This window comes from Hibiscus syriacus, unplaced genomic scaffold, assembly GCF_006381635.1.
Source record: "Hibiscus syriacus cultivar Baekdansim isolate YM2019G1 unplaced genomic scaffold, ASM638163v2 tig00112000_pilon, whole genome shotgun sequence".
In the NCBI taxonomy this organism is placed as follows: Eukaryota; Viridiplantae; Streptophyta; class Magnoliopsida; order Malvales; family Malvaceae; genus Hibiscus; species Hibiscus syriacus.
This window is the reverse complement of record NW_024063235.1, coordinates 407557-432930: the sequence shown is the minus strand read 5'-3', so window position 1 is coordinate 432930 and position 25374 is coordinate 407557. Positions and strand designations below refer to the sequence as shown.

Here is a 25374-nt window from a genome sequence, read left to right as displayed (position 1 = left end):
AACTGATGCCACAACATTTTCATGTGGGGCAACAAGTCTTGCTTTACAACTCTAGACTTAAACTCTTTCCTAGGAAGCTCAAATCTTGATGGTCAGGACCATTTGAGGTGAATTATGTCTACCCCCATGGAGCTGTTGACATCAAGAGAATAGACAATGGGACGATCTTCAAGGTCAATTGCAAGCGTTTGAAAGCCTACAATGGAGTTCCACCACCGCACAACAAGGATGTGTTACGTCTGCACGATGCTGAAGCGTGCTAAGAGGAGAACCAAAATTCGATGCCATGACATGGAATTTGTGTCTGTAGATAAATAAAATTTAAAATTTAAGCTTTTGTTTCATTTTATTTTGTAATTAATTTTTGATATGATTTGTAGGGACCATAGTGCTGCAAAACCATGTAGGAGAGATTATCCAATTGGAGGAAAGGACAATGCATTAATGGGAGAGATATTTCTTTGATTTTATTTCTTTTTAATTTACTTTAATTCTGACATTACTTTTCTCTCTCCACAGTTTTATGCCATCATCATCATTTTTTTTGACAATTATTTTCCTTCCCCATACACACATAACCCCCACCCACTAATTTATCTCTTAACCGTCCTATCAACCCTTTTCCCTCCTAAATATTTAACTTTTTCTTTTCTCTTTCATCCTTAATATTTTCTTCTTAACTTTTACATTTTATCTCTCATATTCTTCATCTTCTTTCCTTTTTTTCTCCATAGCCGAAACTCCACAAAGCTTTTGAAAGCTATTTTCTTTTCCATTTTTTCTTACTTCACAACTGTTGAAAATGGTACGCACAAGACCGGCTGCACCCAAAGGTTCCAAGTTATAACAGTTTGAGAACGAAGAGGCTAAGGCTCGGTTTCAAAACTTCAAGAACCGCAAACTCTTCTTCGAGTTAGGTTTCATTTTTACCGAGGAGACCGATGGTGGTTTTGGACCCGATGTAATGGATATAGTTACGCCGCTCAAGGGGAAGAAATTCGCACGCCATCCGGGTTCAGTGAATGTCTCGTTGGTTAAGGAATTTTACGCAAATATTTCAAAGCTAAACCAACATGCCATTTTCGTACGAGGTAAGCAGATTCTTTACATCCACTGCGATTAATCGTTATTTCCACTTGCAGGATGTAGTGGATGGGCATGCCGCGTTCGAAAATGAAGCTGATAGCCACACTTATGATGACATTCTTGAGGATTTATGCTTTGCAAACACTGAGTGGAATGGGCGTCAAGCAAGTAGATACTCGGTCAACAGAGAGCGTCTTCAGCGCGTGCTAAATTATGGAATCACTTCTTAAGCCAAACTATGCCCACTTCTCACAATACAACGGTATCACTTTCACGCTTACTGCTTTTACATTCGATAATGGTGTCCCGTCCTATTGATGTTGGGCATATTATTGTTCAGCAAGTTCATGACTGCTTAAGTAAGAAGGTAAGTGCTTCAGTGTTTCCTAATTTAATTACTACCTTGTGTCGTAAGAAAAAGGTTGAGGAAAATGCTTTTGATGAAATTTTACCTGATATCGGGCAATAGGGTTAGACTTCCACTGCTATTGGGAATTGAAAGACCCAAGTCTAAAGACTCTATTCATGAGAAACCTGCAGGTACCACACAATCCGATGCCGAGGAAAGATTGCTTGCTCTCGAAGAAGAAGTGATGCAGATTCAGACTCACCTGCATGCTTTGCACGGTGGCATCTGTAACTTCTTTGGATATGTGAAGCATAAGATGCTATGGTGGAATCAAGTTTCAAGAAATTATTCCCCACAGTCAACGGAATTTCCTGGCTTCCCAGATGAAATTCTGCGCATTTAATGTCGAGGCATCTCCAGAGCCCGAACATGGTGAAGACGATCCTCCAGTTGATGGCCCAACACCTAATCCGCACCGATCTAACACCCCTGAATATCCGCCCAATGTCTTTGTAGAAGAAACACCTAGTCCTGTCCCTGCACCCGATCCTTCGCCTGCATCTCGTAGTGGTCGACGCACCAAGACCACAGCTGGACGTAAAAAGATTGCGCATCACTACTCTTCTTCTTCCGAGTCCAACCAACCCCTTGAAAGCGCACTAGGCGAGGAGCTGCTAGTACCTCCAAGTCCACTCACTACGCAATCATTGAGGTACCTCTTGTTCATTTTCATTTAGTTGCATTTCATGCATGACATTTATTTTATATTTAGTTTAGTTCTTTAAGCATTGAGGACAATGCTACCCTTAAGTTTGGGGGAGGTAGTGTTCTTAGTAGGACATATGCATGATAATATTAGCATAGTATTATGTCATGGCATCAGTAAATGCTAGGACAGTTAGATAGAATATTTTGAGGATACCTGATGATGATGATTTTGTTAGGCTAGAATCTGAATGTAAATGACTGTTGAGAATGATAGAACTCACTCTAAGACTTGATGCTTTGTGAAAATTTTTACACGATTTTTATGTTCTCTATACTTAGAAAATTTGGAAAATTTTTAGGAAGGAACTAGTTAGTTTTGGCATTGAAATATGGTATTTTCTTAAAAGAAAATAAAAACAACTCCCTTATAAATGAAACTGTGAATAAATGCTTAGGCATAGCTGTAGAGGGACACTCCTCTTTCCCGTGGAATTGCCTGGAATTTTCTTAATAAATGGCAGCCTTGTGCATATGAGTGAATGAAAGAAGTCATGAGATGACTCTACTTAACTAGCTTGGGGGTGGAAGGTATGCTCCCTTTCGCCTAGATGTGGAGAGTAGTGTGATGAGCTGACTCCCTTGTAACACAAGTTAAAAAAAAGTAGAAAAGAAAAGGGAGTAAAGAAATGTGCTTGCTAAGTATAGTTTGGATACAATCATGCACATACTCAACCACAAAGAATCTTGACCTAGGGAAAAGTACTTGATTTCTTGATATGTCTAGCATGTTGAAGCCTATTGTTCTAAGGGTTGAAATTTGATTTTGTCCTACTGTCTTATTAATTGAAAATTGCCATGACATTATGCTTGTGTAACTACTATCCATTGCTTGTCCCATTGCTTGAGGACAAGCAATAACTTAAGTTTGGGGGTGTGTTAACTTCCTAAAAAGGCTATTTTTAAGGCCCTTTTCACTTAAGTTATTGTTTGTTTAAAAGTTCATTTTAGGCATTTTAAGATCATGTAGGTTCATATAGTTGCATTTGTGGTGGTAGTGCTATTTTATTTCTTAATGATTCTGCTTGAGGGAAAGGTGCAGTTTGTCTATGATGTGCATGAATAACAAACAAAAAGAATTCGTTGGGAAGTAATGCCGCGACATCACACGTTGCTGAAGCAGATTGAAATGCCTTGGCATTTTTGGAGCATAAAATGACAAAAAGATACAGTTGTACGAGGACAGCTGGCACTACACGTGGAATGATTACTGTAGCCACTTTCTAGAGGACTAAGGCCACCTGGAGAATTAAGTTCATGCTTATGGTGTGATTCTAGGGGTATGAGGGGTATTTCACACCTAACAACCGAATCATTACCCCTAGATCCTTCTATTATAATGACACCTAAAGGGAGAAAGAAAAAAAAAGAGAGGTGAAGAGGCACAGACATAGAGCAGAAAAATTCCATTTTTATTTTCATTTTCATTTTCCCTTCTTCTTCATTGGGTTTTCCTCCATTGATTAAGCTCCAAGGAGTGGTGAGCTAGGTGTCGAGAGGAGCTAGCGAGCTAAGGTGATTCGTGGTAGCCGAAAAGACAATCCGGTGGCATGTCGAAGGCTTCTTCTCACTTCCTTTTTTGCTACTATTTTTTGATTTATTTGTGGGTTGTAGGAACGAATATTTTCATGACTTTGTGTTTAGATATTTCGAACCCCACCATGAACTAACTTATTTGGTGGTGGTTGATTTAATGGATGTTTAGACTTTATTTTGATGATATATTTGAGTTTATTTTGGTTCTTTATTTGCTTTGCTTATGAATGCTTCACCATCTAGGCTTGTAAGAAGAATGGAAATGTTCATTTCTTAGATGAAGTTTAGGTATTCGGGAGAAACCTAAACTAGAAATACTTGTAAGTATTCGAGAGAACCGCAAGTTAAGATCCTCATAAGCAATGTGTTATAGTATTTTCAAGGGGCTTTGAACCGACCTAGGGATATTACAACCTAATCCTTTAGATCTCGAGAGAGACTAGGATAGGATTTCAACGACTAAAAAGGGTGTTTTTATCAATAGGGTAGGTTGGCCAACATCGTTGAGTGAGAGCATATGCCTTGGCATCCAATTCTGTTAGGTTCATTTGAGAACATTTTAGGAAAGCCATATCGAGCAAGTAAAGACTAGATAACTTAGATATACCTGATAAATAAGTTTAGCATCCTTAGATCAATCCCTACCATTCATTCCATTGGAAGCTTGTCACGTGAGGATTATCTTCTTTTCATTTTATTTACTATTATTTACCATCTTTCATTGCCTCGACATTACATCATTTTCAAAACTAAACATCTTATCTTGCCATTACATTTTCATCTGCCACACCATCAGACCATTCATCTACATCTACCTTCATAAACATTTTTATTTTGCTGTGACATTTTGTATATATAATGACTAACTATACATAGATAGATTAGTGCTTAGCTTTGGTTAGACTTTCGTAATTTCACCCGATCCCTGTGGAGACGAAACTACTCATCACTGTATTACTTGAGCGATTATGTATACTTGCACATTATTTGTGTATATTTTATAGTACTCACAACACACAACAAGTTTTTGGAAACCAAGGCATTGGTCAGGATGATGGAAATCAGAATGCCGCGGCATTAGACAATGCTAATCCTGCTGTTAGGCCGCGTGTTATTCATGATCACTTAAATCCGATGCTGGATGATCTAAATCCTGAGATTGTGGCACCTGACATTCAAGCTGCACATTTCGAGCTGAAACCAGTCATGTTCAACATGTTGAATTCCATTGGGCAGTTTGGGGGTATGCCAAATGAAGAAGCCAGGCAGCACATTCGTAATTTCACCCAATCCCTGTGGAAACGATACTCACTCATCACTGTATTACTTGAGCGATTGTGTATATTTTATAGTACTCACAACACGCAACAGCTTGGCATAGGAGATACAAGACCCATCTCGGTTATTTTACAACTTGCTGACAGATCCCATGTTAAACCTGAAGGGAGAGTCGAGGATGTTATAGTATGGGTGGACAAGTTTGTGTTTCCAGTCGACTTCTTAATTCTGGACTGCGAAGTTGATGCTAAGGCACCAATTATTCTGGGAAGACCTTTCCTAGCCACTGGACGTATATTGATCGACTGTGAAAAAGGTGAACTCACCATGAGAGTGGTTGATCAGTGTGTGACTGTCAATGTGTTTCGAACGCTCAAATATGTTGATGACACTGAAGAATGCCAAGGCATTTCTGAATTGAACTCAGTGATTGAAGAAGAAACTGAATATCTTTACCAAAACAATTTCATTCAGCTAGCAGAAAATGATTATTGGGTGGATGATGAAAGCTTAGTGGAGTCCGATAACTTTTCAATTTTGGAGGAGCAATCTAGCTTACTACAAGTTAGATCAGGTATGAATTTTGAACCTCTGAATTTTGATGAATTTATTCCTCCTAAGCCTTCTTATTGCATGCACATACTTTAGAACTTAAAACTTTGCCAGGGCATCTTAAATATGTTTACTTAGGTAGCGATGAGACTTTACCGGTGATTTTTCCACTAATCTTACTACTAATCAAGAGAAAAGTTTGTTAAGTGTTTTGATGCAGCATAAGAAAGCCATTGGTTGGACTATGGCGGACTTAAAGGAATTAGTCCCACGATATGCGTGCACAAGATTATGCTTGAAGATTACCATGACAATTCAATCGAACCACAACGAAGACTCAACCCTGTTATGAAGAAAGTGGTGATGAAAAAAATTCTGAAATGGCTTGATGCTGGAGTGATTTACCCTATCTCCAATAGCTCATGGGTGAGCCCTGTCCAGTGTGTTCCGAAGAAAGGAGGCACGACTGTGGTTACTAATGAGGATAATGAGCTATTACCTACTCGCACTATTACCGGATGGAGGATATGCATGGACTATAGAAAACTCAATAAAGCTACGAAGAGGGATTATTTTCCTCTACCTTTCATCGACCAAATGTTGGATCAATTGGCCGACAAAGCATTCTATTGCTTTTTGGATGGGTACTCTGGGTACAATCAAATTGCCATTGCATCAGAGGACCAAGAAAAGACTACATTCACTTGTCCCTATGGTACTTTTGCCTTTAGGAGGGTGCCTTTTGGACTCTGCAATGCCCCAATAACATTTCATCGCTGTATGCAAGCCATATTTTCAGACATGGTTGAGGATTTTCTGGAGATCTTCATGGACGATTTTTCTATTTGTGGGGACGATTTTGAACGATGTTTCGACAAATTAGCAAAAGTTCTCAAAAGATGCGAAGAGGCTGAATTGGTCTTAAATTGGGAAAAATGTCATTTCATGGTGACTGAAGGCATTGTATTAGGCCACAAAATTTCACACAAGGGTATTGAGGTGGACAAGGCGAAGATTGAAGTAATTGAAAAGTTGCCACCACCAACTTTGGTCAAGGGTATAAGAAGTTTTCTTGGACATGCGAGATTTTATAGAAGGTTTATCAAAGACTTCTCCAAGATTTCTAAGCCCTTGTGCACATTGCTTCAACAAAACCAACCCTTTGTGTTTGACGAGTTATGCCTCAGTGCATTCACTGAGCTGAAACGACAACTGATCTCGGCACCCATTGTAGTTCCTCCTGATTGGACATCACCATTTGAGCTGATGTGTGATGCGAGCGATTTTACGTAGGAGATGTTTAGGGGTAACGCCGAGGTAAAATTTTTCATGTTATTTATTACTCTAGCCACACTTTAAATGAAACATAATTGAACTACACAACCATTGAGAAAGAATTACTTGCCGTGGTATTTGCTTTTGATAAATTTAGACCTACCTAATAGGCACTAAAGTAATTGTTCACACTGATCATTCGGCTATAAAATACTTAGTGAACAAAAAGGATGCCAAGCCTAGACTTAGTAGGTGGATCTTACTTTTGCAAGAATTCGACTTAGAAGTGGTAGATAGAAAATGAACTGAAAATCAAATTGTTGATCACTTATCTAGGCTAGAGAACAATTCTGAATGCCATGATACTGTAGATATCCAAGAGGAATTTCCTGATGAGAAACTTTTATATGCCGTAGTAATTATGTGGTACGCTGACCTTGTTAATTTTCTTATTAGTGGAATTATGCCTTTTGATTTAGATAGTCAAGCTAAATAGAAATTCAAGCATGATGCAAGGCACTATTTTTGGGATGAGCCATATTTATTCAAGCATTGTGCCGATCAACTCATTAGACGATGTGTACCCGAAGAAGAACATCGTGACATTTTATACCATTGTCATTCAGCCCCATATGTAGGCCATTTTGGTGGAGCAAGGACTGCTGCTAAGGTCCTGCAATCAGGTCTTTATGGCCAACTCTGTTTAAAGATGCCCAAGCATTTTACAAAGCTTGTGATTGATGCCAACGGACTGGAAACATCTCCAGACGTCATGAAATACCACTGCAAAATATATTGGATATAGAGCTGTTTGATGTGTGGGGCATCGGTTTCATAGGACCATTCCCATCTTCTGAAAGAAAATTATATATCTTGCTTGCTGTGGATTATGTGTCAAAGTGGGTGGAAGTAATAACGACATCAAGGAATGACTCCAAGACCGTACTCAAGTTTTTGCATAAGTATATTTTCACTCGGTTTGGAGTACCTCGTGCTATTATTAGTGATGAAGGAACTCACTTTGATAACAAGTTGATTGTCAAGGCATTGAAGAGATATGAAGTTTGACACAAGATTGCCACGACATATCATCCGCAGACAAATGGCCAAGCAGAGATATCTAATCGAGAGATCAAGCATATTTTAGAGAAAGTGGTGAACCCAAGGCGTAAGGATTGGTCGCCAAAGTTGGATGAAGCACTTTGGGCGTACAGAACAACGTTCAAAACTCCCTTGGGAATGTGACCATTCAAGCTAGTGTATGGTAAAGCTTGTCATCTCCCGGTTGAGCTTGAACATAAGGCGTATTGGGCCATCAAGCGATTGAATTTTGATGCTCAACTAGTTGGGGAGCAAAGATTACTGGAACTTAATGAAATAGAAGAGTTTAGAGCACAAGCATATGAGAATGCTTAGATTTACAAGGAGAAAACCAAGAAGTGGCATGACCAAAAACTTATGCCACATCATTTTTATTTGGGACAACAAGTCTTGCTTTACAACTCTAGACTTAAACTCTTTCCTGGGAAGCTCAAATCTCGATGGTCAGGATCATTTGAGGTGCATTATGTCTACCCCCATGGTGCTGTTGACATCAAGAGAATAGATAATGGGACGATCTTCAAGGTAAATGGCCAACATCTAAAAGCCTACAATGGAGTTCCACCACCGCACAACAAGGAAGTGTTACGTCTGCACGATGCTGAAGCGTGCCCAGAGGAGAACCACAGTTCGATGCCACGACATTGAATTTGTGTCTGTGCATAAATAAAATTTAAAATTTAAGCTTTTCTTTCATTTCATTTTATTTTATTTTGTAATTAATTTTTGATATGATTTGTAGGGGGACCACATTGCTGCAAACCGTGCAGGGAGCGGTTACCCAAATGGAGGAAATGACAGCGCATTAATGGGAGAAATATTCTTAGATTTTATTTCTTTTTAATTTATTTTATTTCTGACATTTCTTTTCTCTCTCCATAGTTTTATCCCATCATCATCATTTCTTTTGGCAGTTTTCCTTCCCCATACACGCATAACCCCCCACCCACTAATTTCTCTTTTAACCGTCCTATCACCCCTTTTCCCTTTTAAACTTTTAACTTTTTCTTTTCTCTTTCTTCCTTAACTTTTCTATTTCATTTTTAACTTTGACTTTTTATCTCTCATATTCTTCATCTTCTTCACTCTTCTCTCCATAGCCGAAACTTCATAAAGCTTTTGAAAGATACTTCCTTTTCCATTTTTCTTACTTCACAACTGTTGAAAATGGTGCGCACAAGACCGACTACACCCGAAGGTTCCACGTTCCAATAGTTTGAGAACGAGGAGGCCAAGGCTCGGTTCCAAAAATTTAAGAACCGAAAACTCTTCTTTGAGTTAGGTTTTATTTTTACCGAGGAGACCGATAGTGGTTTGGGACCCAACGTAATGGACATTGTTACGCCACTCAAGTGGAAGAAGTTTGCACACCATCCGGGTTCAGTGAATGCCTCGTTGGTTAAGGAATTTTACGCAAATATTTCCAAGCCAAACCAATATGCCATTTTCGTGCGAGGTAAACAAATTCGTTTTACACCCACTACGATTAATCAATATTTTCATTTGCAGGATGTAGTGGACGGACATGCCACGTTTGAAAATGAAGCCGATAGCCACACTTATGATGACCTTCTTAAGGATTTATACTTTGCAAACACTGAGTGGAATGGGCACCAAACAAGTAGATACTCGGTCAACCAAGAACGTCTTCAGCCACATGCCAAGTTATGGAATCACTTTCTTAAGCATAAACTCATGCCTACTTCTCACAATAAGACGGTATCACTTTCTCACTTACTGCTTTTACATTCGGTAATGGTATCTCGTCCTATTGATGCTGGTCGTATTATTGTTCAGCAAGTTCATGACTGCTTGAGTAAAAAGGCAAGTGCTTTAGTGTTTCCTAACTTAATTACTGCTTTGTGTCGTAAGAAAAAGGTCGAGGAAAATGCTTTTGATGAAATTTTACCTGGATTATCGGGCATTACTAGGGCTAGACTTCCACTGCTATTAGGAATTGAAAATCCCAAGTCTAAAGACCCTGTTCATGAGCAATCTGCAGGAACTACATAATCCAATGCCGAGGCAAGATTGCTTGCTCTCGAGAAAGCTGTGATGCAGACTCAGACTCACCTACATTCTTTACACGGTGACATCCTAATTTCTTTGGATATGTGAAGCATAGAGATGATGTGGTGGAATCGATGTTTAAGAAATTATTCCCACAGTCAATGGAATTTCCCTGGCTTCCCAGACGAAATTCTGCCGGCATTCAATGCTGAGGCATCTCCAGAGTCCGAACAAGATGAAGAATATCCTCCAGTTGATGACCCGACTCCTGATCAGCACCGTTCTGACACCCCTGAATATCCACCTACTGTCACTGTCGAAGAAACACCCAGTCCCGTTCGTACACCCGATCCCTCGCCTGCACCATATAGTGGTCGATGCACCAAGACCACGGTGGACGTAAGAATATTGAGCATTATTACTCTACTTCTTCAGAGTCCGGCCCATCTCCCCTTCGCAAATGCACTAGACGAGGAGCTGCTAGCACCTCCAAGGCAACACCACCACGCTAACATTGAGGTATCTCACTTGCATTCATTTTCATTAAGTTTGCATTTCATTGCATGGCATTTAGTTTATATTTAGTTTAGTTCTCTTTAAGCATTGAGAACAATGCTTTCCTTAAGTTTGGGGGAGGTAGTGTTCTTAGTAGGACATATGCATGATAGCATTAGCGTAGTATTATGCCATGGCATCAGTAAATGGTAGGATAGTTAGATAGAATGTTTTGAGGATACCCGATGATAATGATCTTGTTAGGCTAGAATCTGAATGTAAATGACTGTTAAGAATGATAGAACTCACTCTAGGCTTGGTGCTTTGTGAAATATTTTTTACACGATTTGTATGTTCTCTATACTTAGAAAATTTGGAAATTTTTTATAAAGGAACTCTAGTTAGTTTTGGCATTGAAATATGGTATTGTGCTTAAAAGAAAAATAAAAAACAACTCCCTTATATATGAAACTGTGAATAAATGCGTAGGCATAGCTGTAGAGGGACACTCCTCTTTGCCATGACATTGCCTGGAACTCACTTTAATAAATGGCAGCAATGGGCATATGAGTGAATGAAAGAAGTCACGGGATGACCCTACTTAACTAGCTTGGGGGTGGAAGGTATGCTCCCTTTAACCTAGAGTGTGGGAGAGTAGGTGTGATGAGCTGACTCCCTTCGTAACAACAGTAAAAAAAAGGGAGTAAGGAAAATATGTTTAATGAATAAGTAAATGCCTTGACAAAAACTAGGGGACTTAAGTAGAAATTGTCTAAGTTTGCTAAGTATAGATTGGATACAATCACGCACACACATTACCACAAAGGATCTTGACCTAGGGAAAAATACTTGAATTCTTAATAAGTCTAGTATGTTGAAGCCTATTTTGCTGAGGGTTGAAATCCAATTTTGTCCTACTGTCTTATTGTCGAACATTGCCATGACATTTTGCTTATGTAACTGCTATCCATTGCTTGAGGACAAGCAATAGTTTAAGTTTGGGGTGTGTTAACTTCCTAAAAAGGCTACTACAAAAACTTGTCCGCGTATGTGAGTACTATAAAATATACGCAAATAATGTGCAAGTATACACAATCGCTCAAGTAATATAATGATGAGTGAGTATCGTCTCCACAGGGATTGGGCAAAATTACAAAGGTCTGACCAAAGCTAAGTATTAATCTATCTATGTATAGTTAGTCTTTATATATACAAATGTCACGACAAATGAAAAGTGTATGAAGGTGGATGTAGATGAATGGTCTGATGGTGTAGCAGATGGAAATGCAGTGGCAAGATAAGATGTTTAGTGTTGAAAATGGTGCAATGTTGAGGCAATGGAAGATGGTAAATAAATAGTAAATAAACAACAAATAAAATGAAAAGAAGATAATCCTCACGCGACAAGCTTCCAATGGAATGAATGGTAGGGATTGATCTAAGGATGCTAAACTTATTTCTCAGGCATAAGCTATCTAATCTTTACTTGCTCGACAGGGCTTTCCTAAAATGTTCTCAAAGGAACCTAACAGAATAGGATGCCAAGGCATATGCTCTCACTCAACGATGTTGGCCTGCTTTCCCTATTGATAAAGACACCCTTTTTAGTCGTTGAAATCCTATCCTAGTCTATCCCGAGATCTAAGGGATTAGGTTATAATATCCCTAGGCCGGTTCAAAGCCCCTTGAAAATACTATAACCCATTGCTTATGAGGATATTGTCTTGCAGTTCTCTCGAATACTTACAAGTATTTTTAGCTTAGGTTTCTCCCGAATACCTAAACTTCATCTAAGAAATAGACATTTCCATGCCTCTTACAAGCCTAGATGGTGAAGCATTCATAAGAAAAGAAAATAAAGAACCAAAATAAACTTAAATATACCATTAAAATAAAGTCTAAACATCCATTAAACCAACCACCACCAAATATTCGTTCTAATAACCCACAAATAAATAAATAAAATAGTAGCAAAAAGGGAAGTGAGAAGTAGCCTTCGACATGCCACCGAAGGTCTCCTTGGCTACCACGAACCACCTTAGCTCGGTAGCTCCTCTCGGCACCTAGTTCGCCACGCCTTGGAGCTTTATCAATGGAGGAAAACCCAATGAAGAAGAAAAGGAAAATAAAAATCTGATTTGTTTCAGCTCTATGCGTGTGTGCCTCTTCACTTCTTGTAGTGTCTCCCTTGAGGTGTAATATATAATAAAAATATCTAGGGGTAATGATGAGGTTTTTGGGTGCAAAATACCCCTCATACCCCTAGAATCACATGTAGTGCGTGAACCTTATCCTCCAGGTGACAGTGGTCCCATAGCAGCTCTGGCAGGCAGTTACAACAATCATTTCACGTGCAGAGCCAGTTGTCCTCGTACAACTGTATCTTTTTGTCGTTTTCTGCGCCAGAAATGCCAAGGGATTTCAATATGCTTCAACAACGTGTGATGCCGCGGCATTACTTCCCATCTAGTCCTTTTTGCTTGCTATTCCCTACACACCAAGACAAACTGCACCTTTCCTTCAAGCAGCGTCATTAAGAAATAAAATAGAACTACCACCACAAATGCAACTATATGATACTACAAGATCCTAAAATGCCTAAAATGAGCTTTTAAACAAACAATAACTTAAGTGAAAAAGGTCTTAAAAGTAGCCTTTTTAGGAAGTTAACAGATATTGCAAAGGCCCTTCTCTCTAAGCTTAAAATATGAAAATTTATTAGCTTATGTATTTCTTTCTTAAAAAAATCATAATACCATTGAATTAATTCATCGTCTCATTAACTGCTGATGGGTTGCACTAACATCAGATGTTTCTAAAAATGTTTCTGTAGTTGAAAGAGCACCTGGTACTGACATTCCTTGAAAATGTTGGTCATGAAGGAAAGAATGTTACAGGTGAAGAAAAATCATGATAATATTTTCAACATCTACCTACATGCACAGTGATGTTGTTCCGACTTATCGTTTTTCTTAAATCACCTATGTCTGATACTCCAAATGTATGAAAAAACATAGAAAACTGAAAATATCTGTATTGGACAAATTCGTACCTAGCACTTATACCCAAGTCTAGGTAACATAAATGCACTGGGTTTTTGTTGATATACAGATAAATTAATTCCTTATTAAATCATCTTAAGGTTCGAAGTTCTACTTTATGACTCTGCCCCATTAAGTCGAAATTGGTGTTATGTTTGGTAAGAGTGTTATTTTTTACTCATTTTCTGTAAACGAGTTCGAAATAAACTAACTTCACTTGGTAACTTTTAGCCACTCACATTTAGTTTGAACCAATGGAAGGAATATACATTGCTTATTTTGAATATGTATTATTTTTTACTTATACATCTTTCTAGTTTCAAGTTTGGATTTGTACTACTACTAATTCTTTCTTTATGCTCTGAAAAACTATTTTAAAATCTTATGTAATACTTAAGCTTTTCTTTGTGTTATTACTTATGTAACCAAACGTGAATGCATGATATCTTATTCAATTTGTACTTAGCTTAGTTTGATATCTTCATCTCATTGCTATTCTATTTTGCCTTGTGAAAACTCTTGATATTTTTTCTTCCTTTGGTATCAAATCTTTTGGGATTTCGATGAAACTCAATGATCAACTGAATAATTGCAAAGAGGGGGTGAATTGACTTTTTGAGTTTAGGGAGTAAAGAGTATAAAAAGATAGACAATATGCACAAGGATTTATAGTGGTTCGACTTCTCAACCAAGCCTACATCCACTACCTAAGCTCCACACTTAGGATTTTCTAACAAATTCACTAATTTGTTCTTTCCTTTTCCAGAATAAAGAGAACCTTTACAACTCCCTAGCTTTTCAAAGGCCAAGCTAGAATCAATCCTCTTTTACAAAATGTTAAAGGACGTAAACAAGAAAACCTCTTAACGGAAGGTATTTACAAAAATTAAGCACACTAAAACACTATTATATACAAGAGAAAGGAAAATAAGAATGAAAAAGTCTTCTCTTGTGTTTGATTGCTTGGATAGGTGTTTAACCATTTTTCAAGTGTCCTCAACTTGTTTTTTATGTGTTGGAATGAATTTATGGCCGTTTCTAGCCGTTGGGGATTAATTTTCTACAAAATAAAATTGCTCAGGACAAGGAGTAACGATACTCCTTTAATGAGTATTGGTACTACCTTTGTAATATTTAAATAAACTAGCCGTTAAAGACCACTGGGCTTGAACAGTATCGATACTATACTTCATGGTATCGATACCATTGTGTAAAGTAGTATCGGTACCCCTTTGAGTATTGATATCTATTTTGCATTCTGGAATTTGAGCAATTTGGAAAACATCTGATAGTATTAATATTACCTAGAAAGTATCGATACATCTCTTACCTTTGGTATTGGTACCATACAAACAGTATCAGTACTGTTTATGTAGTACCAATACTGTAAGAACAGTATCGGTACTACGTACCCAGAAAATAGTTTTGCGCTCAAATTCTAGTTTAATAGACTTTGAATTATTTTTGAAAACTTTGAACAAATTCAATCAAGTCCAAAAATATTTTGCCTTAATTTGTTATATTAAAACATTATAAAATATGGTTCAACAATCTTCCCTTTTTGATAGAACAAAACATTTGAAAAATTATTTTGTTAAAACTTCCCCTGAATAAAATTTGTCACTTACTCTCCATTGTTATTTCTGCAGCTTTGAAGTGGATTTGCAATGCTGTTTTTTCTTGTTAGGTTCAGAATTGCTACTTGGTTCGGGGGTGAGATTTAAGGATGTTAAAGTTCCTTTCGATTCTCTTGTTGGGGATCTAAAACTTGCAGATTCGAATGGAAGACAAAAAAAAGGGTGTTCTCCTACTAAGTGGGTACCTCCTCCAGAAGGTTTCCTTAAACTTAATGTTGACGGGGAAATGGCTAAGGGATGAGATAAAGGTGGAATAGGTGGTTTGATTAGGGATGATAGGGGTTTGTTACTTGGTTCATTTTCAGAAAAAATTGGAGGTGATCCCTATTCTTGCTGAGTTAATAGCGATCAATAGAGGTTTGACTCTCATTGAAGAAGTAGGCTCTTCTCCAAGACAGAGGATTATCTTGGAATCGGACTCCACTACAACTCTGAAGTGGATTAAAAATCCAGACCTATGTACCCCTTTATTTCAGACCTTGGTTAGAGGTGTAGCTACTAATGTGGAAGGAAAAGGCATCATTTCAAGACATATTTTGAGAGCTGCTAATTGGGAAGCGAATGAGTTAGCAAAAGATGGTATTGGTTGATCAAGTGGTATTGTGTTGAGGTTCTTAAGTTGTTGTGCTAACTCAGTTTCTAGGTTTCTGGTTTTACTGCTACAGTTTGTTTTCTGTTTTTAAGTCTTATGTCAAGCAGTATATGACTAGGAATTGGTTGTACGTTATGATTCAGAGTAATAAAATTCAAAGGTGCTCTTTTCCTCCTTCCTATGTCCTTCATGTTATTGATATAACATGTAGGATATGAAGGGGTTTTTTAATGAGACCTATCTTTTATCAAAAAAATAAATACATTCAAAATAAAAATTTGGCTTTAAAAGCTTGACACTTAAAAGACATTGAATTTCAACAAAGATTAACAAACATGTTAGTAGCATAAGAAATTCAATATATACAAGTTTAATACACTTTATGCAATACCAATTTTTGTATTTAAGAGCATGTGCATAAATCTATCCAAAAATGTTATGCATTTGAAAAATTGATATCAATTGTTGGAGAGATATCATTTGCAATAAATCACATGCATAAACATTTAAATTAATGTCAAAAATTAAATTTTGTAAAAACAAAACATTAAAACTAATTTTGACCAAAATTCATTATGATGAACAAACATTTAAGAAAAATCATTAAAGCTTTAGAAAATGTTAATCAACACTTTTTAACATACATGAGATAGAAAACATAAAATTAATTAAAATCAAAACTCATGCATGCTTACACTAAAAGAGCAACCAATTATGCAAGATAATCAAAATAAGCATAGAGGTTACCCATTCCATATCAAGTGTGGCTAGAGCATTTGATTATTTTTACTTTAATTACCATTGCTCCTACACACCTACAAGAGGCATTTAATTAGATTTTGGTATTCAAATTGCTTTGGATCTTTGAACGTTAGTTTTAATGCCCATTGTTCCTTTAGGAACTCATACTTGTCTAATTCTAAAATGTTTTTCTTTTTTTATAGGGCAAGTATGTTCTATATGATCATGAAAATGGCAATGTGAACATTTTGTCATTTTTAATATAGATGAATTGTTTTTAGAAATGATTTTTTTATTCTTTTGTTAAACATTCAATTCAAGATTTTCTTTTTCCAAATCTTCAATTTTGGTTTTTAAAAGCTCAAAATCATTTTTCAAAATTCCATTTTTCTTTTCAAAATCCAATTTTGCTTTCGAAGGAAAATCATTTTTAACTTTGAATTTTGAAATCAATTTCTTATATTTGAAATTTATAGTCTCAAATTCCAAATACAATTCATCATAGGCAACTTGTAACTCATTAAAACAATATGAATTGGATTCATTAGAGTTAGAAGATACTTCGGGCTCTTCAAGAGCCATTAAGCACACTACCTTTGATGGTTATTCTTTCTTGTCACCATGAAGTTCTTCAAGCTTATTCCAAAGCTCCTTGACATTTGAATAAGAAGAAACTCCTTCATAGACATCGGGACCAAATGCACAAAACAACATGTGCATGGCTTAGCATTTCGTTGAGTTTTCTTCCGTTCTTGAGCACTCCACTCCTTCGTCTTTTTCTTTGGAGAAGAGTATTTGTTCTCGATAATCTCCCATGCATCAAGATCATTGGATTAGATAAATAGCTTCATTAATTTCTTCCAATGATGGTAGACTCCATTGAAGTATGGAGGCTTGTCGATCGGTTGAGAGTCTTTCATATGGAACGAGCTTGAGGTGGAAGATATTTTCTCGATTGTGTCGAAAATGGATATAGTTTCTTCAAGGATCCTCTCAAGGTTATTCTAATTAGTCAAGCTCTGATACCAATTGTAGGGATTTCGATGAAGCTCAATTAAACAACCGGATAATTTGCTAAGAGGGGGTGAATTGTCTTTTTGAATTTAGGGAGTAAGGAGACTAAAGATATAGACAATATGCACAAGGATTTATAGTGGTTTGACTTCTCAATCAAGTCTACATTCACTACCTAAGTTCCTCACTTAGGGTTTTCTAACAAATTCACTAATTTGTTCTTTCTTTTTACATGATTAAGAGATAACATTTACAACTCCCTAGCTTTTCAAAGGCTATGCTAGAACCAATTCCCTTTTACATTGAGAAAAAAATGTAAACAAGAAAACCTCTTAAAGGAATGTGTTTACAAAAATTAAGCTCACTAAAACACTAATATTTACAAGAGAAAGGAAAATAAGAATGAAATCTCTTCTCTTGTGTTTGATTGATTGGATAGGTGTTTAACCCTTTTTCAAGTGTCTTAAACTTATTTTATATGTTAGAATGAGTTGGGGGATGTTTTGAAGCCGTTGGAGATTAATTTTCTGCAAAATAAAACTGCCTAGGACAGGAGTATCGGTACTCCTTTAATGAGTATCGGTACTACCTTTGTAATATTTAAATAAACTAGCCACTAAAGACTGTTGGGCTTGACCAGTATTGATACTATGCTTCATGGTATCGATGCCAATGCGTAAAGTAGTATCGGTAGCCCTTTGAGTATCGGTACTTATTTTGCATCTGGTAGTATCGATACTACTTAGATAATATCGATACTTCTCTTACCTTTGATATCGGTACCACACGAATAATATCGGTACTGTTCATGTAGTATCGATACTGTAAAAATAATATCGGTACTACATATCCAGAAAACAATTTTGTGCTCAAATTATAGTTTAATGGACTTTGAATTATTTTTGAAAATTTTGAACAAATTCAATTAAGTCCAAAAACATTTTGTCTTAATTTGTTATATCAAAATATTTTAAAATATGGTTCAACAAAATCAAATAGGAATACTAGAAGTAGGACCCTTCTTTGGTATAAAATTATCTATTTCTTTTTCCTCTATAATTACATGAATAGGAAAAAATCCGCCAAATCAAATCCGTTACCCCATCTTCCTTAACCATAACTCAGGTTAAAAGCATGCAGAACCTTGTTCTCTTATTTTAGGTATTTCACGAGCAATTCATTCCCATTTTTCCTGCTTGAAGGATTTGTTTAGTTATGATATCTATTTCTATTTTCTTTCATGTTGATTTTCAGGAAATGATATTTTCAAGTTGGTTAGATCAGCAAAGATTGCACCATTTAAACCGAAAGGTAGCTATGCAGCCGTCTTTATTTGCATCTTCTGCAACTATTGGGTCTGGATTTATTTACCTGAATGCAATATTTTCAGGTGGAGACCTTAAAAGGAAATATGAAGGCTTTTTGTCAGGTAAGTTTCAAGAAATACCGAAAGAATTCTCATTCTAAGAGTCAAGTTCCATAAAGTACAGTGCCTAACACATAACAAGTGGATGGTGTTTACACATATCCGAACACAAGTATAAGAACAGATCATATATTTGCACATATCCATATTCAACACATTTTGAACTTGTTGAAATTTTAACCTCTTTAAGAATAGAAAACGTTCCAAACTTGCGTATGGTTTTTGGTTCCTCAAATGGTAACCAGAGAAGAAATAAAGATCCATTTGTATATTTTGTTCTTTCCATTTTTAAAATATAACCAGATTTGGTGAAGGTAGCAAATCAGCAACATTGTTGAAGCATTTATTACCTTTTACTTTTATATTCAAGCAATTAAAACTTGAAATGGATGATTTGCATCTTCCTTTTTGAGGATTTGTTCCCAGTAGACCCTGGATGAGCAAAAACGGGTTATATCAGAAGCTTTTCTAACTGTTGCACAAAGATGACATGCATGGTCTCCCGTAGCGACATAGATGTGATTGAATAGAGCTTGTACTTGTGGACTTTGTTCGAATTTGAAGGGTGACATATGACTCGGTACTTGATCTTGCTTAGGGATGGCAAAAAAACTCGAACCCGAAGGGAAAACCGAAAACTGAATTAAACGGGGACGGGGAAAAACCGTTTATACTAAACGGGGACGGGGACGGGGAAAAACCGTTTATGTTAAACGGGGATGGTTTAGTAATCCCCGCCCCGATTACCCGCCCCGATAAATATTAAAAATAATTATTATATATATATATATATATATATATTAATAAATTTAATTTAAATTAAATTAAATTAAAAAAAAAATATATAATATATATATATATTTAATTTAAATATATATACCCGGCCCGATACCCGTTTAAATAACCGTTTATGCTAAACGGGGATATCCGTTTCCCCGCGGTTTTCCCCGATTACCCGATGGAGATCCCCGTTTAAATCCCCGTGGTTTTTTAAGCGGGGATGGGCACGGGTTTTTTAAATGGGGACGGGGGACCAATACCCGGCTCGTTGCCATCCCTAATCTTGCTTCTACTTCCCTCCATTCTGAAGTTGAAGCTCATTCACTTCACAATCTGGAGCTTTGAATGGGTTGCATTGCCAAGTAAATTGAGTAGAGATGTAAGATCATATAACAATAGCGATAAACCAGTAGATTATGTCCATGTATACATATGAACAATGTTTTGCAGTGATCTCTCGTTATCTAACTCCACATTTAGACCAAGAGTTCAGGTGCTAGGCTTTGGGTACTAGTGTTGGACATATACGCAGGATTTTATGTTGAAGAGGTGATCTTTTAAAAAAAAATTGAAGGGCCGAAAGTAGATTATCGATTAGAAATATAAAGAAAATATTTAAAATATACGATAATTTGAAATTTTCAAGTGACAATTGTCCATGCCCTTCGGTCCATTGTGGTGTTGATCTTTCAAGTGTATGAACATACTTGGCATATTCATTTCTGTAAATATACATGTCAAATACTCAACCAAGCATGGATTATAAATGATGGATCGCATATTTCCCCATTCCAAATATCATTAAAATATTGAATTTCATTATTCAAAAATCTATCTATTCTAGGATTGGTGATAATTGTAAACTCGATGTCAAGTTCCACGCTACTCGTGATTCAAATAACTATTTAAATAATAATAATAAGGATAAATTACCTATTTAATCACGCACTTATTGCATCCTATTGTTAAAAAAATAACGATGATGATGTGATATTTTTTTAATTATTTTTCAATACTGACATAATACTATCTTACAGTGACACATCAAATCATTATTATTTTTTTAACGATATGCACCAAATTAGAACTAAAACTTAACGTTATATATGATTTTGAAGGAAAAAAAGAGTTGAATGATCAAAATAGAAACGAAGGAAAAGGTAGGTGACCAAATAGATTGTTTATCCTAAGAACAATTTTTCACGTGCAAACCATTCTTGCCCAAATTTACATTTTGAGTTATTGCAGTTTTCCAGGAAACCAACCAAGCAAGCCTTAACAATCCACTCATCGCTGTACCAAAACCAAGAAATTCCGACAATTTTATTATAACGTCGTAGAAATGAAAAACACATATATGCTGAAACTGAAAAAGAAAACAGAAAAAGGGGGTGGCGATTGGAGACGGCGAAAATAGCATTAAAATCAGAGGCTTGGAGCTGCAATTGAAGAATAGCCCGCGCAACTGCTAAAGGGAAGTCAATAAGATTAAACATTTGGATGCATACCAATATTCGACGGCAACGATTAATGGCATCACACTTAGATTCCCTTGTAAAACATAAAGAAACCACGTTGATACACAGAACATACAACTCAACACTCATTTTCATCAATTTTAGAAATGAAGAACCACCACCCCTCCAAAAGAAAGAAAGAATTATCTCCATCATACTGTCCAATATGGAGAAAAAAAATTAAACTTCTTTAAGAAAACAAAAAAAAAAAATTAAGAAACTAAACATGAATACAAGCCTCTTCAATTTTCAGTCCTATTCCAGAACACACAAAACAAATGAAGCAAAACACATTCAGCCTGCCAATAGGGCTAAAGACGTGACATTTCAGATTTTGGGTTGTGTTATCTACTTGGGGTTGTTACTTCCCTTCTTCTTCAGCAGGCTCCCGAATTTTCGGAGTAAAGGATTCTTCTTTTTCTGTTGTTGCTGCTGCTTTGATGGTGAGATTCCACCATCATCGGTATTTTCCGTAGAACCATTTATTTGATCAAGTCTTTCGGCTTCGATGCTCTCCACCTTTGACTCCACTTCCTCGTCAAAGGATTCTTGCTCGGGTTCTCTTCCCGGAGAAAATTCTTTTGTTTCAATTTTGCAGCTCTCCCACATTTTGAATTCAACTTCAACTGAATCATCCTCTTTGCCTTTCGTCTCATCGTGGTTCAGTTTTCCGTTCGAGCTCTCCACTTTGGCACCATCCACATGAAGATCCTCATCTTTTGAGCCATCATTTAGTTCCAGGGATTCCTTTTCCGGCTTTTCGGGCTGTTCTGCTGGAAGCTCTAACTTGTGCTTCTCATCAATTCCATGTCCGTTCACTTCCGAGAATTCAACCACCTTGGGCAGCAAATCATAGTCGTTCTCGCTGTCAGATAATTCACCATTTTTCTCATTTTGCTTTTTGATTGTAGCTTCTTCTAACAACTTCGACAATTCCACGATTTTCTTAAGAGAAGCAGCTTCCCTACCTCGGAGCTCCTCGTTTTCTTGAACGACACTCTGCAGTTCCGTTTCTTTGTCTAACAAACTCTCCTTCAGTTCCATGCTCTCGGTTTTGACATCTTTGAGAGCTTCTTGCAAATAAATCAACTCGGATTCAACTTCCTTTAGGCTCTCCTTCAACTGAGCTTCTTCCTCCTTCGATGCTGAAGCTTCTTCCTCGGATTTTTTCAGCAAATTTACCATTCTATTGATTTCTTTTTCAAGAGATGAATTTTCTTCTTCCGATTTTTTAACACAATCTACCAAATGCAGTTCTTTTTGTTCCCACTCAGTTTTTGAATTTTGGTATTCATTCTTAGACTGTTCAATGGTATTTGTAAGAAAATCAATCTCATTCTTTGCATCATCAAGCATGGTTTCGTACTTCTCATTTTTCGCTTTTAGGACCAATCTTAGATCCTCTAACTGTGTTTCATAATGCCCATGCTCAGCCTCAATCGACAACAGCTTCTCCTTAGCCTCCCTAGCTTCTGCGGAAACTTCATGTAACGCCGAAGCTAAGTTTTCCATTGCTTTTTTGCTCTTTTCTTCCTCATCCCGAGAATTTTCCAGATCAGTGATGAGTTTGTTTTTCTCTTCTAAAAGTGCTTGAACACTGGAAGCCGCGAGCTTCTCATTATCTAAAGCTTGAATATTTTCTTCCTTCATTGTTTCTAACTCGGACTTCAGAGACTCGACCAATTTCTCTGCTTCTGCACTTTCTTCCTTAGCCTTAATAATGCGAATTTCCGATTCCTCGAGATCCCCTCTTTGTCTGCCGACTGTCATTTCCAATAAACTGACCTTCTCTTTAAGAGCTGCAATTTCAGATTCAGCATCATGCAATGAGTCATTGTTATTCTCTAATTGCTTCATAACTGATTCCAGTGATTCTGACGCCGATCGTTCCAACTTCTTTGCTTCCTCAATATGCATTTCTAATTCTTCAACCCGTTTTTTGCATTCCTCTAATACATTGTGCGCATACGATTCGGCCATTGTTGCAGCTTCTAACTCAAGGTTAAGTTGTTCAACGACAGCCTCCTTTTCCATCAACTTCTCCTTGTAGATCTTTGCATTCTCGAGTTGTTGTTTCAACGACTCTATCTCGGCCTTAAGATTCAAAATCATTTCGTTGTTTTCAATAGCCTCGGTTTCATGCTTCAAATCAAGCAAGGACTTCAATTGAACCAATTCTGCTGAAAGAATCTCCACCTTCTCGGCATGGGTTTCAGCAATCTTGGTTGCATCATCGGCATGACTCAGAGCTTGATTCTTTTCATCACAAATTGCAGAGAGTTCCTGCTTCACCTTTTGAAGCTCCTCAGAGGCCGAAAGAAGCGCAGCCACATCCAAAGTATGCTGATTCTTCATGGACTCGATCTCTTTCTCCCATTCTGCGCCTTTCTTTCGAGCAGCTTCAATCCCCGCCTGCTCCAACTCAAGAGCCCGAAATTTCTCGATCTCAGAGCTCTCTTCGGCTCGCTTTTGCGCCACAACAGCCTCTCTAAGCTTTTCATTTGCTTCTTCCGCAGCTTTCTGTGCTTCTTTCAGTTCATCAATCGCTTGCGACTTCTCCTTCTCAATCAATGCTATTTCCTCCTTTGCTTTCTTCAAATCCTCCAGAACCGAGTTCAACTGAGCCTGCAATTCAGATCCCTTACTGACCCGAGTTTGAGGTTTCTGCATATCGAGAACCAACCAACCAACAAAACAAAACGAATTTCGTTAGTTCCACAGTTACAATAACTGATATTGCTTGATTAACGCATCAGAGGACACTGATATTTCGCAACTTACTTCAGCTGGAGCGGCGGCCTTTGCGGATTTACGATCAATCGAAGGCTTCAAATTAAGAGATGGTGACTTCGTATTAAGCGATGATCGCAAGGGTCGATCAATCGAATGGCGAGTGCTTTGCAAGGGAGAGGATGAATCAGGTTCCGATTTACTCAGTCCCTTGCTTAATTTACTTGCCACTCTAGGTGTTGCTGGTGAAGCCTTGCTATGAGTCTCGGATAAACCAGATCTGCTTAAATGTTCAAAGTGTAAAATTTTCTGAGAATTAGAATAAGAAACCCAGAATTTAGAACACACTATCAGATGAAAAATAAACATGATGTGATGTGAAAAAGGTAAAGATGGATCTACTCCCAATCTGACAACTTTTTTCAACAGCAATATCAAATTAGCAAATTAACACATGTATTCATACACAATTCAAACAACATATTAGAAAATTGAAAGAAGCGATCAAAACATCAAGATTATGAAAACAGAAACGATTTAGAAACTGAATCAAGTAACAAAAGGTAGTGGAGAGTGATGGATGAGAGTGTATAAATTTCCATTTCTTGAAATAGTCCAGAATTCTAGTAAAACACCCGAATTTTTTGAAATGGAAACCCAAAAACAAAGAAAGAGAAAACCCAAGTCAGATCTGATCTAAAATAAAGGAATTAAGGAAGAAAACTCGAAAATTTTCCTGGAAAAGAGAGAGTGAGTGAGTGAGTGTAACTTACTTGGATTTAGCAGACATGTTTGCTAATGCCAGAGGGCTGAAGAACAAGGCAAGAGATAAAGAGAAGAAATCAAAGCAGCAGCTGTAATGGCTAAAATGGTGACATTTTTGGAAGAAAAGAACTGAAAATAGCTGAAGAACCCTTTCTAGCAATCAAGATGGGGGGAGGGGAAGAAATTTGGTTCTTTGCACTTTGTTTTTGTAGAATCAAATTACAAGATTTAAACGAAAAGGAACAAATTGAAGCCGAAGAGGGAAAAAAACATATGAAATGTATTTTCTCTTCCCAAAAACATATAAGCAACACAACACATAACATGCAACTGATTTGCTAAGCAACACGTTCACGTAAAAATTATTCTAATTATATATATTAAAAAATAATATAATTGTTGACGTGGTATTTTTTATTAATTACGTCGTATTATCTTGCAGTGACACATCAGTAATTTTTAACGGGTGAGTGACCAAAATAAAACTAAAATTAAATGTTAAGTATGATTTTGAAAAAAAAATAATTGGGGTAGTGAAAACAAAACAAAAGTGGCAATTGAATACTAAATATATAATTTATCCTATTTCCGTCGTTCCACTAAACGTGTATCTTTTGATTTTTAAAAATATTCCATTAAAAATGTTCTATTAAAAAAAGTAAAAAAAACAACATATGTTTCCTT

At 36.9% G+C, this 25374-nt stretch overlaps 1 protein-coding gene across 1 annotated transcript; it reads right to left on the bottom strand.

The window, feature by feature from the left end:
- Positions 1 to 21381: 21381 nt before the first annotated feature.
- Positions 21382 to 24979, bottom strand: LOC120174142 (WEB family protein At3g02930, chloroplastic-like). The gene is made up of 3 exons (XM_039181104.1): positions 24699 to 24979; positions 23977 to 24205; positions 21382 to 23859 (listed from the first exon to the last, which is right to left on the bottom strand). Exons 1-3 carry the CDS (start codon positions 24713 to 24715, stop codon positions 21544 to 21546), a joined length of 2562 nt encoding a protein of 853 aa, XP_039037035.1. The 5' UTR covers positions 24716 to 24979; the 3' UTR covers positions 21382 to 21543.
- Between the last annotated feature and the right edge of the window lie 395 nt (positions 24980 to 25374).